The 15,273-nt window shown below is 37.4% G+C and overlaps 1 protein-coding gene across 1 annotated transcript in view; it reads left to right on the top strand.

The window, feature by feature from the left end:
* LOC104129171 (adhesion G protein-coupled receptor A3) overlaps nt 1-15,273 on the top strand; it is a 238,525-nt gene that overhangs the window by 182,457 nt on the left and 40,795 nt on the right. Inside the window, exons 14-16 of the mRNA XM_009642086.2 lie at nt 4,319-4,526; nt 5,473-5,681; nt 15,017-15,144. Of these exons, the coding sequence (XP_009640381.2) occupies nt 4,319-4,526; nt 5,473-5,681; nt 15,017-15,144 (545 nt within the window). The remainder of the gene's footprint in view (nt 1-4,318; nt 4,527-5,472; nt 5,682-15,016; nt 15,145-15,273) is intronic.

Raw genomic sequence — 15,273 nt, 5'->3', positions numbered from 1 at the left:
ACTCCTTGTAAATGCTAGCATTGATTATAAGGAATGGACTGCTGACCAGAATAAAATTGCTTGGGGAAAAACTTCACTTTAAATCTTTCATTTTCCCCTTAAAAGTTTTTAATAAGGGTCACACATGCATGAACTGCAAAAATGTCAAGAGTCCATAGCTCTCAATATCCTGAGGACCATTTCCTCTTTAGAATGAGATTTTCCATTCAAATTTAAATTTTTTGGGATCTGCTTGGATTGATTTGTGGTGTTTCTGTTCCTCAGATATTTTGAAAAAAAAAAATTAAATAGAAACAAAAAATGAAACTTCAAAAGTACTGACAAAACTGTATTTTCCAAATTATGATTCAAACAAAAAATGAAACTTCAAAAGTACTGACAAAATTATGATTCGGAGTCTTTAAATCAACTTTTCATTTGGCTTTTTGGAAAGTTTCCTGGGTTCCAAGAACTCTTGGAAGCCAGGAGTCCTAGTAGCCCTCCTGGAAAAATCCTCAGGGCTGGTTTAGAGCTGATAAGCCCTTTTTCCCTGGCTGCAGGTCACACAGCAAATATTTTAATACCTGGGCAGATGACATGGAAGATAACTGGGGGGTTTTCAAATTTGCATCGTTTCTATCATATTCATGCACAAATGGGTGGATCTCTGTGGAAAGTTTTCATTTTAAAACACTGGCGTTTTCCAGCAGAAAAATATTCCTTGGAAAAAGGTACAGTATGTTCAGGCCTTTGTTTTTCTAATGAATGCCAGTCTAATCCAGTTAATAGGACTAAAAGTGAAATGGAGTCATGAAAAGATTATTGATGTTCTGTTTTAAAAACACTCACAGAATGTCTAAATCTGAACTTAGTAAACTGCTGACACAGACTCCAAGCTTTTCCAAGGAAAATACAAGATGCCGGTGCTGACCTGTGTCATTGCAAAGCTGCAGCTCCCATGCAGGACACTTAAGGGTGGGTCTGTCTCTAGCGCTCTTTCCTCCCTCTTAGAGGTAGAGCAACCTACTGAGGTGCTGCCACAAGCGTGCTTGGAAATGTCAGTCCTTATGTGATGTGGTGATACGGTGTCCAAATAAAATGTTTAAAAATGAGATGATTTATGTGGACTTTGAAAGACCTGAAGCACAGTCATTCTCTCAAAATTTGATGTTACTGTTCTTGGTTTTAGTAATAATCTGTTCCCGTATTGTTTCATCTCTGGACTCTAGAGCATCTTAGCAAAAGAAATACCATCATTTTTATTTCACCAAGTGAGAGGAAAACTGAAGCAAGAGTGGGGAACTGACTTATTCATCACCACACATGAGATTAGCAGAATGCAAGACTGAGTCTCCAGTCAGGCTCCATCCATCTTCTGCCACAATAACAGGGATTGCCTGAGTGCTCTGATCATCCCTCTCATGTGAATAATGACTAATGCTATTGAAAAGAAGATTCTCACATGTCTTAGATGTAAAAATTGTTCACAAATATTTATTCATATTTTTAAACAGCATTGTGAATGTGTGGGTGCTCTCAATGTGTGCATTTTTCATTAATATCCTAACACAGGAGCTTGTTGGCAGGCATGTTGCTGTGGCAGACAGTTTGATGTTTAATTCTCAGGAATTTCCCTGTAAAGCAAATATTTGATGTGCAGCTAGTAGTTTGACTTTACGTGTACATTTGTCCAGCCAAGAAACAGCCCCGTCCCTTTGTTCCACCAAACTGCCTGCACTCAAAAGAAATTGTTTGAAATAACCTGTATACATAGGACAGTATTCACAATTAAATTGTATCCCAGGAAGTGACTGTAGTCATTATTTAGTGAAGATTTTTAAGTAGCTAATGTTATGGGTATTCATAGTCTTTGTACATTTTGAGGAGACAGATAGGGAAAAACACTCTCCTGAAGTGTAATGAGGAAATCTTTTTCTGTAAATGTGTCTTTTTGTCATGTAAGTAATTTGATGTTGCTGCGTGTGTGCAATTTGCTCAGTCTGAGGAGTGTGACCAGTCCACAGTAAATCCATTCGCAGGCTGTGGACAGCTTTTCCTCGCTACGCTTGACCTTGCCCCTGTGAGGCAAAGCTGTAGTCTGTAGGTAAGACTTGGAGTACCGTGATCAGGTCTTTTATGCTACATAGTGAAGGGTCTCCGTGTGGGCAGAGGCAGAGCGATAGCGAGGAGGAAAGGGGTGGACATCACCTTGGTCTTGCCTCAGCTGAGCAACCTGGCATCAGACCCGCCCGCCCGCTCTCTGTGCTCCAGACGTGAGCAGCCTCTTCTCTGCGCCTCCCCAGTCCCACAGCCAAGCTCTGCCTACACTATTACTTTCTCCCATTGGTAGCGGTAAGTCCCAATGGAGAAGAAATTAGAGAACCACAATGAATTAGACAATTTCCCCTTAGCAAAAGCGCTATAAACCTGTTGTTTTCTCAGGCTCGTGTAGGACTGCTTTTGTCAAGTCATAGCACATTGTTGCTTATCCCAGAGCCTTTAGCTGTTGGTTTCATTATCATAAGCTTATTCAGATGCTTCTAGCTTTCTCTTTTTGTGTATAGTAAGTAATTAGTGTAATTTAATATGTCATTGTTGTTGCTTTTTCCAGCACAGAATAATAATAAAAATCCAATATAAATATAAAGTTAGTCACGCTGTAACTTCTCTTACACTTCTGTACATCTCCAGATAAGTCCTCAACAGTGATCTGGGGTTTGACAAATGAAATTCTAAAAATTTCTGTGCATAATTATTGGTAAGAATTTTATGGCCAAAATGGTATCATCCAGAGGTTCAGCCTATACAGATACTTCAGGATTTCATAGAGTAAAATACCTCTTTTTCAGAAGCGTGAGATAAAGCCAATTCCGACAGCTTTAGTGAATTAGGCAGTAGAAACAATCTAAGGAAGAGTGCTTGATGTTTAGCTCAGTTAATTCCAGTTAAAGCCTTCACAGTAATTTTAAAATCTAATGTAGAAATGTCCTGTTGCTCTTTGCTCTGTTTTTCCTAGGTATTTTTAGTAAGTTGCATCACCTAGATTGAATACTCATTTAAAAAAGGAAATTTTCATGATTTTGTTGTTAAAAGCACAAAAACGTTCCAAAATATACATGGTAATAAAGAGAAAATTGTACAGAAGCCATTATCTGTTTGTTTAAGCATCCCAATGAGATCACAGACTACTCGTGCTTTTCTTCCGTGTTTATCGTGAGGTCACTAGATGCTTCTCATATTCATTTGAGTTTGCTGATCTCTGTTGTACCTTATCTCTCTCGCATATATCTTTCTCCCAGCACGTGGACATACATTAACATAGTGTTTGTTTACGTGATTGTGAAGATTATTGTTTTACTTCTCAAAGAGGTAGCGCACACGTGCTATGAGGAAACTGTGTGATAATCTATGTAAATTATGTGCACAGAAGCTATACTTTGCCCTTGGGGGAAATGCAAATTAGACCATTTTGTAGTTTGTTTGTTTTTAAATACATACACTTTTCACTTCAAGGCTCAGGACAGACTCCCTGTTTATTTCCCCATTGCTCATCATTTGTTTTTTCTTGTAAATATCTCGGCCTTTAATGATTAGTTTGCTACTTTGGCAGGGAAAAAATGCTTGATGAGCGAAGTCCTCAGAACATAATGTTTGGTGTATTTTATAGCTCTGCTGTAAGGGAATTATCTGCGTGTAGAAGGGTGTATAACACACTCACAACTCAAAGCCATTATAGTGATCTGACAGTCTTCATTCATTTTCTCCTAGGGCCAGCTTGTTTTCTTCTGTTACATTAGTGCTTGTAATATTTTTTAATCCTGCGTTACTAAAACACAGAGGTAACTGATTTTCCTTATATGAAGCAAGAAAACATATTCAGAAAATGTGTTGTTTACTGCACTTGCAGTTCTCTGCTGCTGCAATGTTTTGTATTAATAAAATTATTTTTATACTTTTTAAGTACCCTTTCAGAGGAATGTTTTAATGTAAGTTGTCTGATTCTGTTTTAAGCGAAGGAGAAAACCTGGTAGAGGTTGTCTCTTTAAATCAGATCTGCAGTGTTGATGGACCCTCTAGCAGGCACGGTAAGAACCATTCTCACCTCTGCAGCAGGGAGCTTGACCATATAGACTCTCACATTCAATCAAAACGTTTTCCCTTTTAATATGCACTGTACCAATCCGATTCCCATGGTTACAGCTCGTGCTTCTTTGGTTGCTTCCAGTCTGCTGGAAAAGGAAGGCAGCGTACATTTCTTGTACAGGAGTTTAAAACATCATGAAAGCAACCCTGTTGTGATTTGCATTTTAAATGTTTCTTTTTTTTTCTCATTGTACAGAATGCTGTAGCAGTAGCTTCAGTTCATTTGCCACAGTCTGTCTTCTCTCAGTCTTCAGCCTGGCAATCTGTTGATAACTCCACTTGCAAGCTACAGTTTATTGTCTTTCGGAATGGAAAACTCTTTCCTAGCACAGGAAACTCGTCCAATCTTGCAGATGATGGGAAACGTAGGACGGTTGCCACACCAGCTGTTTTTGCTAAAATAGGTGAGGAGTTGTTATGCATTATTTCCTTTAATCTAAAAGCTACGGTATACTTGATTATGTAGAAAATAGAAGAGTAGAGCATACAGTGTGCCGAGAGGCTGGAAACAGTCTCTTTCTTTAGTACAAATGTTTGCAATCGTTCCTATCTGCATGATTTTATTCAAATTATCCTGCAAATAAAGAAATGCACTTGCTGTATGACTAGAATGCAAATTTTAGACTACTGTTTGTTGACAGTGTGGTTATAGATGCTTGTTTCTTAAAGCACAGTGCTACAGGAAAGAACTGTGCTGTACTCTTTACGATGAACATTGCAATGTAAATGTCCTGGGCACTGATAAAAATAAGGCTTTTGGAGCGGGAGTAGTGCCCTGTTGCATGTATCAATACTCACCGGTATACTTTCTGATACGATGGACATAAAACAGATGTTGTTAAAGGCTTTTGTCTAAGTGTGATATATTGTGTGTGCTAGTGAGTCATTATTTTGATTAATTATTCACCCAGGCAATTTTCCTAATTTTATTTGATACTGAATAGTGCTCTCATTTCTGTTAACATTTTTAAAATGTTTAAATGTGACTTTCAAAGTGCAGAATTGTCTCAGCTGTTAATCATACCATGAGACTGAGCCGTTTTTGCAGTTACATGGGCAATAGTGTAACACTGGTCGTAACTGAAGAATCTGAAACAAACAAAAAAAAATCTGCTTTGTGAAGGATGATTGGATCATTTGGACATATTATGGGACTGAAATGTTCAGATTTATTTATGCTATTGCAAACTTTTCTGAATGTGAGCACTACCTTTGATTTTGACCATTGAGAGTATATGTCTACTGCTTTTTTCCCCATAGTTTAGTGTATCTATCTGATCTCTTTATACAGCATTCATCAATAAAGGGTTTTCCACTCCATCTCTCTGATTCAATTTGTTGCTTTTGCAGATGGGTGCAGTTTTGGAAACCTCACCAGCCCTCTTACTATAGGGTTGAGGCACTTTGCCCGGGGTATAGACCCCATTGCAGCCTTCTGGGATTTTGACCTTCTAGATGGACATGGAGGCTGGTGGGGAGAAGGGTGCCACATAATTAGTTCTGCAGGCAATATTACCACCATTCAGAGTACACACTTCAGTAACTTTGCAGTGCTAATGGTAAGTATATGACTTAGCAAATATACCTATATTTTTCTCTCTCTCTCTTTTGCCATACATACATGTTCTTTCTTACGTGCATCCGAATCTTTCTTACTCATCAGTAGCTGTCCGTCTGTTTTCTATAATGTTTAGTATAAGACAGTCTTAAAGAAAGTAAGTTATTTAACTGCTAGGAAGTGAATAAACCTGGTGGTCGGTTTTAATATTCAGAGACAGGCCTAATCAGAAATGACGTTAAATTCAGTCTTACAAATGAAAGTTCCATCAAGGAATGATTAGTATGTAATGGTTATAAATTATAGGACAGCGTTTAAAAATGTATACTCCTGTGTGCTTTTACATCAGCACATCTCAGAGGCTGGTCTGCTTTTGTTCCTGCCCTGCACTGTGTTGATCATACTAATTAGTTGCAGGCATACCGCAATGTTGAATCATTTAATAAATGGAGAGGAATAACATCTTCTGCTCTTTTAAGTAGGGACAGTGCTGTCCTCGTTGATCCTGTAGGAGTTTTAGTTTGTGTACCGATGCTGATAGCCTTCTTACGGAATTGCTGTTCCTGAAGAAAAATATTTCTGTGCAGTGCTAACACATCAGCCTGCCTTGGTCTGTTCTCAGTCACACTTAACAGTTCTCATTGCAGTTATTTAACTATCCTGCTTACCAGAAAGTTACCTTCATGAAAGCAAAAATATTATGCATGCAATAATGATGTGTTGTTATTCAGAGAATAAAGGAAAGCAAAGAAAAAATGCAAGGCTTCTAACATATATAGGTGAGAAAATGTTTCCACCATTAAAACCATTTTTTATAAACCAGTTGTAAAAAGATTAGCCAGATGTGTACTGCTAATACCAGATTGATCCTGAGTGTTGGTGCATGATTGCACTGTAGTTGCTGCTTGTGTACATTACAGAAATGTTTATAGTTGAGTAAATAATGTATTGTGTGTATGTGTAAGGGACAGCAAACATAGGCGACAGGAATTGTGAGGACGTGTGCAGAGAATACCAATCTGCTGCTGTCAGATGGAGCCCAGATGGCAGCCAATCATAGCACAAGGCTGTGGCACCCACGAGTTAAATGCGGATATTATCGTCCACTTTGTAAGAACTGATTTCCCTCAGAGTTACTTGAACATTTTTTCACCCTTTCCAGAACTGTTCAGAATTTAACAGCTGTTCCTAAAATTTGATGGCCTCAAATATACCTCATTTTCTGCAGCTTCTGAGTGCCCTTTTTTCCCCCAGCCGCTTGTTTCCCCGAATGTGAAACATAATTTTCCTTCGAGGATGATTTTCTAAATTCATTAAAGAAAGCACCTGTTGACTTTGCAGGTGCCACACCCAAAATGGCTTCCTCCTCCTTCAGCTGCTTGGGCTCAGCCTGTTCTTCTTAAACTTTGGGTAGTTGTTAAACGTTAACTAATTGATTGCAAACAACCAATTTCATGGTTTCATTTCATTTGCAAAAATTGTATACTGACATTAAGGGCTACAATTAATTTTTGCTTTGTAAAGCCAAATGCACGTTTATCTCTGATAAGATGTAGCAGATTGGGTTTTTTTCTACAACTGTAAAGGCAACTGAGGCACCTTCCTTTTTGCATCTGGTATGTAATTCTGGTTTAGGTCTTGTGTTTGTTTTGTTACGGTGATTCAACTTTGCTTTTTTTCCTGTGTGCATCTTTCGTTTTTATCTGTGCAAAACAAGAAAATAGAATCTTAGACTCACCCTTGCTTCGCTATGGATATGGTAGCAAATGGTGTGATATGTTCCTTAGCTTATGTTTCGCAGTCACTTTTAAGAAAAAAAGCTGCCTGACCTTAACTCATTTTAGTATATATGTACACACACACACTCACAAATGTGTCTTCCAACAGCTGTTGGAAAACTTTTGGAGCTTTGTTATGTCTAATCATTTTCATTCAAGTGTTATTTCTTAATCAGTGTTGTGTGGCATAAAGTCAGGGATTTTTTATTTGCTAGAGACTACACTTTTCTGGACAGTTCAGTTCTCATATCAGAAATGAAAAATATTTCATCATTCTGCTTAGCTATTGATTTATAATATGAACAATATAAAGTGCCCATGTGTTTCTTCTTCATTCACACCTGAGTGCCTAATATATTTTAAAATACTAACAAAGTGACAGCAAATTCAAAATAGCTAGCATATGGTATGTAGCCAACAAAATTAGCTACAATATCATGATACATGTTATTAATCTACAATTCTCTAATCTATTAAACCATAAAAATTCATAATAGATTATTATGTTTTGGTATAATAGCAGAAAACTAAAGTAGCATCTGTAAAATGAAGAGCAGCAATAAAGCAACAGTGATGAAGGTTTACATTAGCATCAGAATAATGTATATCCTGCTGTGGAACAAGATGAAATAGAAGCCTCAGTTAATCCAACTGTCCATTTTATAGCTAGTACAGCACACAGTATGATTTGTCATCTTTTTAAATAGTAAGACAATGTTCCCTGAACTGCTTTTATAAAAGTTGTTTCTGCATATGAACCGTGAAAGGGTTAAAATAAAGGTTTCATAGAGTCCTTTTTTACAAAGGCAGTAATCAAGGCTTTATCAACTCCGATTGATAATTAATAAGCATGAGCATACTTCAAGTGAGAGGATTCATGTAGAGCCGTTTTGTTTCTCTCTGTGACAGTTGTTCAAGTGATGTCAATGAGAGAGGAGGCAGTCTGGAGGTTGGGCTGGAAAGGAGGTATCAGCTCCTTCCCTCATGCTGCTCTCACGCTTTCATTCTGGTCTGGGTTGGGCCAGTGGATGGAAGTGAAATCGTAGTGTCAGACGTAATACAGCATTATCTTTTTCTGATCAGCTTTTGAATGGTATGCCCTAGGGGTGGGAGTAAAATACTGTGAACTAAACTCCCGAGTCACATTCCTGCCTTTCCCCTCCTATAGTGTGTGTTTAGACCAGTCCCCTATTTTGTCTTTTCTTCTGTTATCTGCAGGAGGAAGAGAGACAGTCACACTCCAGCTTCTTTTGGAGGTGGCCAAAGCCCTCTAGGGTCTTGAACTACGAACCTCTGCAATATGGTTTTCTGTTTTAGAATAGAATTATGAACTTATATATTATGAAGCTTTTGCATATTTAATTATAAGTATTTGTTCTATAAATACGATGTATTTGTGCTCTTTTGAACTCTCTGAACTGAGCTGTATGTCAATATTTTAACTTTTCAAGACAATGTTTGTATACATTCTGACCACTCTAGTGCCCTATAGCCATAGTATATCTGAGTAAAAACTCTTCAGGAGATAACAAAAATATCCAACAGCAACAATGAATTTCAAAATTTGCTGAATATGTTTTGACATACATTGTCCTTTTGTTCTTCCTTTCATTTCTCTTAGAACAGAATGGCAATTCAATAGTGATGGCTATGACTGTAACTGTATACAGCATTTCCTTTTCCCCCTCAGACTGCTTTGTCAATAGTAATTTCCTCAAATCTGCCAAATAAACATTAGTAAAATTATTAAATCTAAGTATGCTACTTCTCAATTAACATAAAATGGATTAATAAATATTGTTAGCAGTTTTAATTGTAATCCTGAAGACAGGTCAAATGAATATAAAATCATAAACAGCTCCTTTCCTGTTTTGTCGCAATGTATCTGATAATTCCAAACAACATAGTTGGGGGTTTCGTTGGATTTTTTTGTCTTTGTGAGTGTAAGGAGTCATTATTTGCAAAAGTAGCATGTATTCAGTGGAGGGGTATTTGAGATAATTAGGGCTGAGGAGACTGAGCTGACAAATACAGAGCACACTTGAAACTATTCTGGAAGCAAACCTTGGAAAACTGTGTAAATGAGAAATTGAGGAGAGGCAAGATACTAGGAACGGATAATGCTAAAAGTTAAGAGGATTTTTCTCCTGTTATTTTACAAACATCCCCTGAATCTTTTAAGTCTTTCCAAATTGGTAGGATCACAGTACCACAAAAGCTACGTTTTCAATATTTTCAGTGTGACTGGAGACAATTGCAGAATTTTTTAGGCCTATTCATGAATTTCAATTCTGAAAACAGTCTTCTAAACTTCCATGTTTCAAGTCTTCTCCAAATTAAACAGCCTGTCTAAGCCTTTTGAGAAATTAATTCATGAGTCAAGGAAGTATTACAGAGATGTCATTTAGAAGGTTGACATAATTACAGTATTTGACATTTTCCCCACAGAGAACACAGGGTTTTCTTGTAAGAGACGTGGAAAAGTGGTTCAGTACTTCAAAAATCAGACTGCTTATAAAGAGAGGTTTAAGAATTAACTTTTCAAATTTTTTTTTTGTATTTAAACACCTACTTTCACACCTATGGAATAGACCTTAGCAGAGTTTAAGCACCATAGACTATGAAAGTGATCCAGAAAGTTTACCTCTTATCTGCGAAAAGTAACATTTGGTGTAGTAGAAACTGCAGAATTCCCTGGAATTGGATTCCTCTGCATGTGCATAGATGCTTCCCAGCATGAAGAGCTAGATTTCTAAGCTCTGCTGTCATTCAGAGCCCTGGCAAAGAGGCACATACTCTTCACTAAGTCCTCAGCTGGTATGTACTGCTCACCCAACAGGGAACGCTTAGTCCATATGGACAGTATTGAGTCCAGCTTCCCAGAAAAGGCTTTTTCAGAATGTTCCTGAATGTGCCAATCTTTTGCATAAAGCCTTGGAGATCTGGCTTTTATTCCTTTCTCCTTGGATTACATCTACTTTTTATTAAATTATACTTAATAACATGTGTTATTCGCTCTGTAAAATGCATAAACTGTCTTGGTACTGGGGAGAAAAATCCAGACTTGTCTCCTTCAACATGCACTAACTTTATACCAAATGAGCCCTCTTTCTTTCTATTTGCTCTTGGTTTCTCTTGGCTTAATGGATCTTGCATTCTTGGTGGTGCAGCTTCAACCAGAGGGTGAAGGGATCCAGTCTATAAAGAAGCTCAGTAAAACGGGCCAGCTCTTGGGAGGTAGGACATGTATGTTAAAGACCTAGAATCTAGGTCCTGAGCCATCTTATTGTCTTGGTAGCTTCTACTGGACTCCTTCCTATTTGTCAATGTCTGTCTTGTACTGACGTGCCCCAAACTGGACAGACTAGTCGAGATTTGGTCTCACAAGTGGTGAATAGAAGGGAATAATAACTTCTCTCAGCCTCCTGCCTGCACTCTGGCTAATATGGCCCAATATGCGGTTCACCTTACGTATCACAAGGGTACACCACTGGCTTGCTTTCAGTTTATTGTGCACCAGGGCCCTCTGATGCTTTTCAGCAAAGCTTCTTTCCAGTCAGTTGTCCCCCAGCCTGTACTGCTGCCAGGGTTACTCTGTCCCAGAGACAGGAAACTTTTTATTTCTCATTGAACTTCACGAGGTTTCTGGAAGCCCATTCCTCCAGCCTGTTGAGATCTTGCCAAATGGCAGTCCTGCCCTCCAGCAGCTCTGCTCAGTGTGTGTTGCAATGTTCTCAGCTCTTCATAGAGGCCCAACTCTATGGATAATTTCCATATTCTGGTGCTCGTAAGCATCCTAATATTTGGCACCTAATTCATAAGTTTTGTTTTGTTTAAGTAGGAGGAATCTAAATACAAATGGGAATCTAAATCTTACCATAACTGATTGTTCAAACGCACTTGTGTTTCTAAGTCTCTGTGTGCTTGGATACCGCTTCCTTGGGGAACACAATTTCAGGTGTCCTATTTAAACACAGAAACCAGTTGGACTATACTGTCTAAAGTCATATTATGATAAGCAATATATTAAAAATAAATGTTTAATTTAAGGAGATGTATGACAAAAATTTACAACACAAACTGGATTATTTTTAGCAGCTATGATTCTGTGAATGTACCAGATATTTGGTATTAGTTCACCGTACCTTACCCTCAGCTTTCTCAGCATCTGCTATGAGATGTCTCAGTGCTGCCTTTGGTATGTAATTTGTCTGTACTTCTTTATGCTTTCATACTGAGTTTTAACTAATCAGTAAAAATGTGATGTTTCAGTCCCTTTTTGGAATGAAGTCTCAAGTAAAAGTGAATCAGTCCCATTTGCACTCGGATGTTTTTATAATTCTGATTGTTTGATGAAATAACTGATAAAAAGTCTTTTGTGTCACTAATTTCCATCACTAAATTCTATTGTGCTTTATACGCTATGGTGGCATTTACAGCTGAAAGAACCTGGTTTCACACCTTTTTGTAAAGGTGAATGAATGATAGTTTCTCATTAGAGAACATTTTACTGGCCTTGTAGTTGTAGACAGCAGTTTGTAATGGTCAAAGTCCTGCGTGTATTCATTTTCCTGTCATTTTTCAATATCATCATCATTTGAATCCCCTCTGGGCCATAAAATCAAACCTACTACCTTTTTAAAATGTAACATACAATTATGCTGCTTTGCGTACAGCATGAAAAAACCAACTTTTTCTGCATGCTGTCTTCCCCAGAGGATTCCTCAGGGGAGGTTGACAGATCAATAAGGTTTAATTATCATCAAAAAGCAGACAAGATAAATTTATTATATATCTATAATGAAATCAGTTTTCAATATACAAATCTATTAAAAAGGAGATTCTACATGGCAATAATGCATTGTGATACTCAGAAGTTTTACCACTTATTTACTGTACAAGATTAGAAAAGATATAATAATAAAAAATGAATATTTTAAAGCTAAATTAGCTTTCAGATGCTAATTGTTCTTGATTCTTCTTCAGGGAAAATGGCTGTATACCTGTAGGATATACGCTGATCAAACACAGTGATTTGTTGATCCTTGCATTTACACTGTTAAAAGCTAGTTCTTTAGTACACTGAATGATGCCACCTCAAGTAAAATTTCTTTCACTTGTTGCTACATAAATGTGTAGCTTCATTGTGTTTCCTTTTTCACAAGTTTGTTAACTTTTGAAAGTATTTTTTCAGAAATATCCAAGATATTTATTTCTTTAAATAACTGCACTGTTACTACGATATTAGTTACAGTAACAGTTTTCTTAATGCACAGAACTGAAACAAGTATATACATAAAATTATGACATAGTATACTATTTGTATACCAAAATATGATTGAGTAGTAAGGCTAGAAGTAAATATTTTATCATTTTCAGCAGAGTATTTCTGTTTAAAATTGTCCAATATTTACATTACTGCTCTTGTAATATGAGCCATAATTGTGCTGAACATTCCTGGTAAATAATAGTCTACCTCAAGAAAGAGGTAAAAGAATTAATGGGGAGATGATGCAAATAAAACATGCAAATAAAACCATGGGATAAAAGATGATTGAGAATCTTTTTCCCTTTTAATATGGTTGAAAAAGGGGTGTTTGAGTGGAGATTCAGTGGCAGTTCTGAGATAACAGACCTTTAAAGAGTTATTTGAAATTTGTGAGTTCAGTATATCCTGAGTGTATATTCACGCACACTGGAAAAAAAACCAAAAGCAAGAGAAGGCCTCAGGAGCATAGCTCTGTCACATTAAAAGGCTGCCACATCAATAGACAAGAGTTCTTTTCCTCTTCTGTTCCACTTGTGGTTGAGGGAAAAGCAGGAAGAGATGCGAGGAGACAGCATAAAAGTAGCCCTGTGGCAAGCAACTCCACCTCTGTACTTTGAGTCCTGGTGAACCCAGCAGGGCTGAGGGAGGACTTGTGTGGGGGACTGGTGGCGACTGAGCAGATTTGACTGAGGTACACACACAAGCCGAGCAAGTACCTGAAGTGACATGGGATGTGACAACATGTATTTGCCATCTTGTTCATACGTTATTTGTTCATTTTGATGGTGCTTTTTATATATGTTGTAAGCTGCTCCAGTTTAGAACTGGTCTTAATATGCATCTGGAGAAACTGGTACAATGGATCTTAGGAACCTTAAAGCTAGCATGAAGATAATGACTACTAGGGCATCTGTTATTTGTAAGGACTTTTCTGGAAGGTAAACGGAACAGTACCTTTCCCCCCTGATTTAATAATCATGTATACTCATGAACATTCGCTGCTTGTACATGGACAAGTTCATATACATAAATAATGGTGCTGGAAATCAGCTCTCCACATGCAAATGCCATTAAAAAAATGTATTAGCATTACAGTCCCGTCTCCAAAGGGGAGATTTCACCTCGGGAAAATAACGTACTGAGTCTTCTTCCAGGGAAACCTAAAACTGACAAACAAGAAAAAAGTCTTTAAAATGTATGCCAGTGTTTTCAGTGTTAGAATTTGTTAGATTGACCTATTTGGTACTTTTTCAGATTTTAGCTTTTTCTGTGCTGGGATGTATATTCGTTCCTGTGTGCACAGTCAGTGCCACTGCACATGGAAACTGGCATGTAGAAGACACTTTGTTTGCACTCAGGTGATAGTTTGTGTCTAATTTATAGTACTTGTTTGCAGAAATGTAGTGCCACAAACAGATGTGGCTTAATGTATTACAGGGAACCTCTAATGTTTGGTTTAATTCGGATACTCTGAAGACATATCGTTCTCTTTAACGGGTTTCTCTTGCTTTCCCTCCTGCAGATTTAGCTCTCTTATTATTTCTTACTTGTGAGATCCAGTAATTTAGAATGGGAATTTGGTATGGTTAATTTTACAAAGATATTAGTAGTTTTTCATTATGTTTTTCATGAAGGATTGTGTCAGTAGCCACTAGCAGGTCCAAAAGGAATGCATGGATCATAACTCTGCTGTTAATATAGCTGTCAAGCTATGTATGTCATCATTTTGAATTGATGTAGGTAGTAGAGTATTTGCAACTAAGTGTGAAGGTCACAGGGTCAGAGGAGATGCGTCAACTGAGAATTATATTTGAATATAGGAGCAAGTCAGTTGATATTTTGGGTGTGTTCTCATGGCTTTTGTTTCTGTGAGTGGTTCTCCTGCAGCCATGTATATGCCATTTAGAGGCCTTTATGGTAATTTGGTATTTTGCACTTAGTACCGTAGTAAAATACACACATAAAGTTCATGTTATCAGAAGGAACAGATATTGCTAATGCCTGGAAGATGTAATGTTCTATGTATTTTTTTCAGACCTTTTTTTTTTTTTAATTAGGGTATGTCTGCTTGTACAAAAAGGTTAATTTCTGTCTTGCAAAGTGTATGCAGATGAGGAAAGAGCAGCCTGATGTTATTGTAAATTCATGAACTATATCTACATAAAAAGTTCATCATCTTATTTTCCTGCTCTTGAAAGGGAACAGCTAGAAATGACAGGACATATTGAAATGAAGTCTCAGAGTTTCACACATGCCTAACAATGTTAAATCATTTTGCTTTCTCCATAGGATTTTAAGACAGTACTGTCTTTCCCCCAGTACCCAGGGGAGTTTCTGCACCCTGTGGTATATGCATGTACTGCAGTTATGTTGTTGTGCCTGTTTGCTTCTATTATCACCTACATTGTCCATCACAGGTAAGAATTCAATTTTAAGCACTTGTGCTAAATGGTCAGCATTATGCTGAGATATTTCAATTTTTCTAACCCTCAACCGAAAAGATAAATTGAAATGATCTGAATTACTGTTGGATAGTAATATCGGCA

Source organism: Egretta garzetta, unplaced genomic scaffold, assembly GCF_000687185.1.
Source record: "Egretta garzetta isolate BGI_Z169 unplaced genomic scaffold, ASM68718v1 scaffold56, whole genome shotgun sequence".
Classification (NCBI taxonomy): Eukaryota; Metazoa; Chordata; class Aves; order Pelecaniformes; family Ardeidae; genus Egretta; species Egretta garzetta.
The sequence above is the reverse complement of the archived record's forward strand: the minus strand, read 5'-3'. Positions and strand labels throughout refer to the sequence as shown.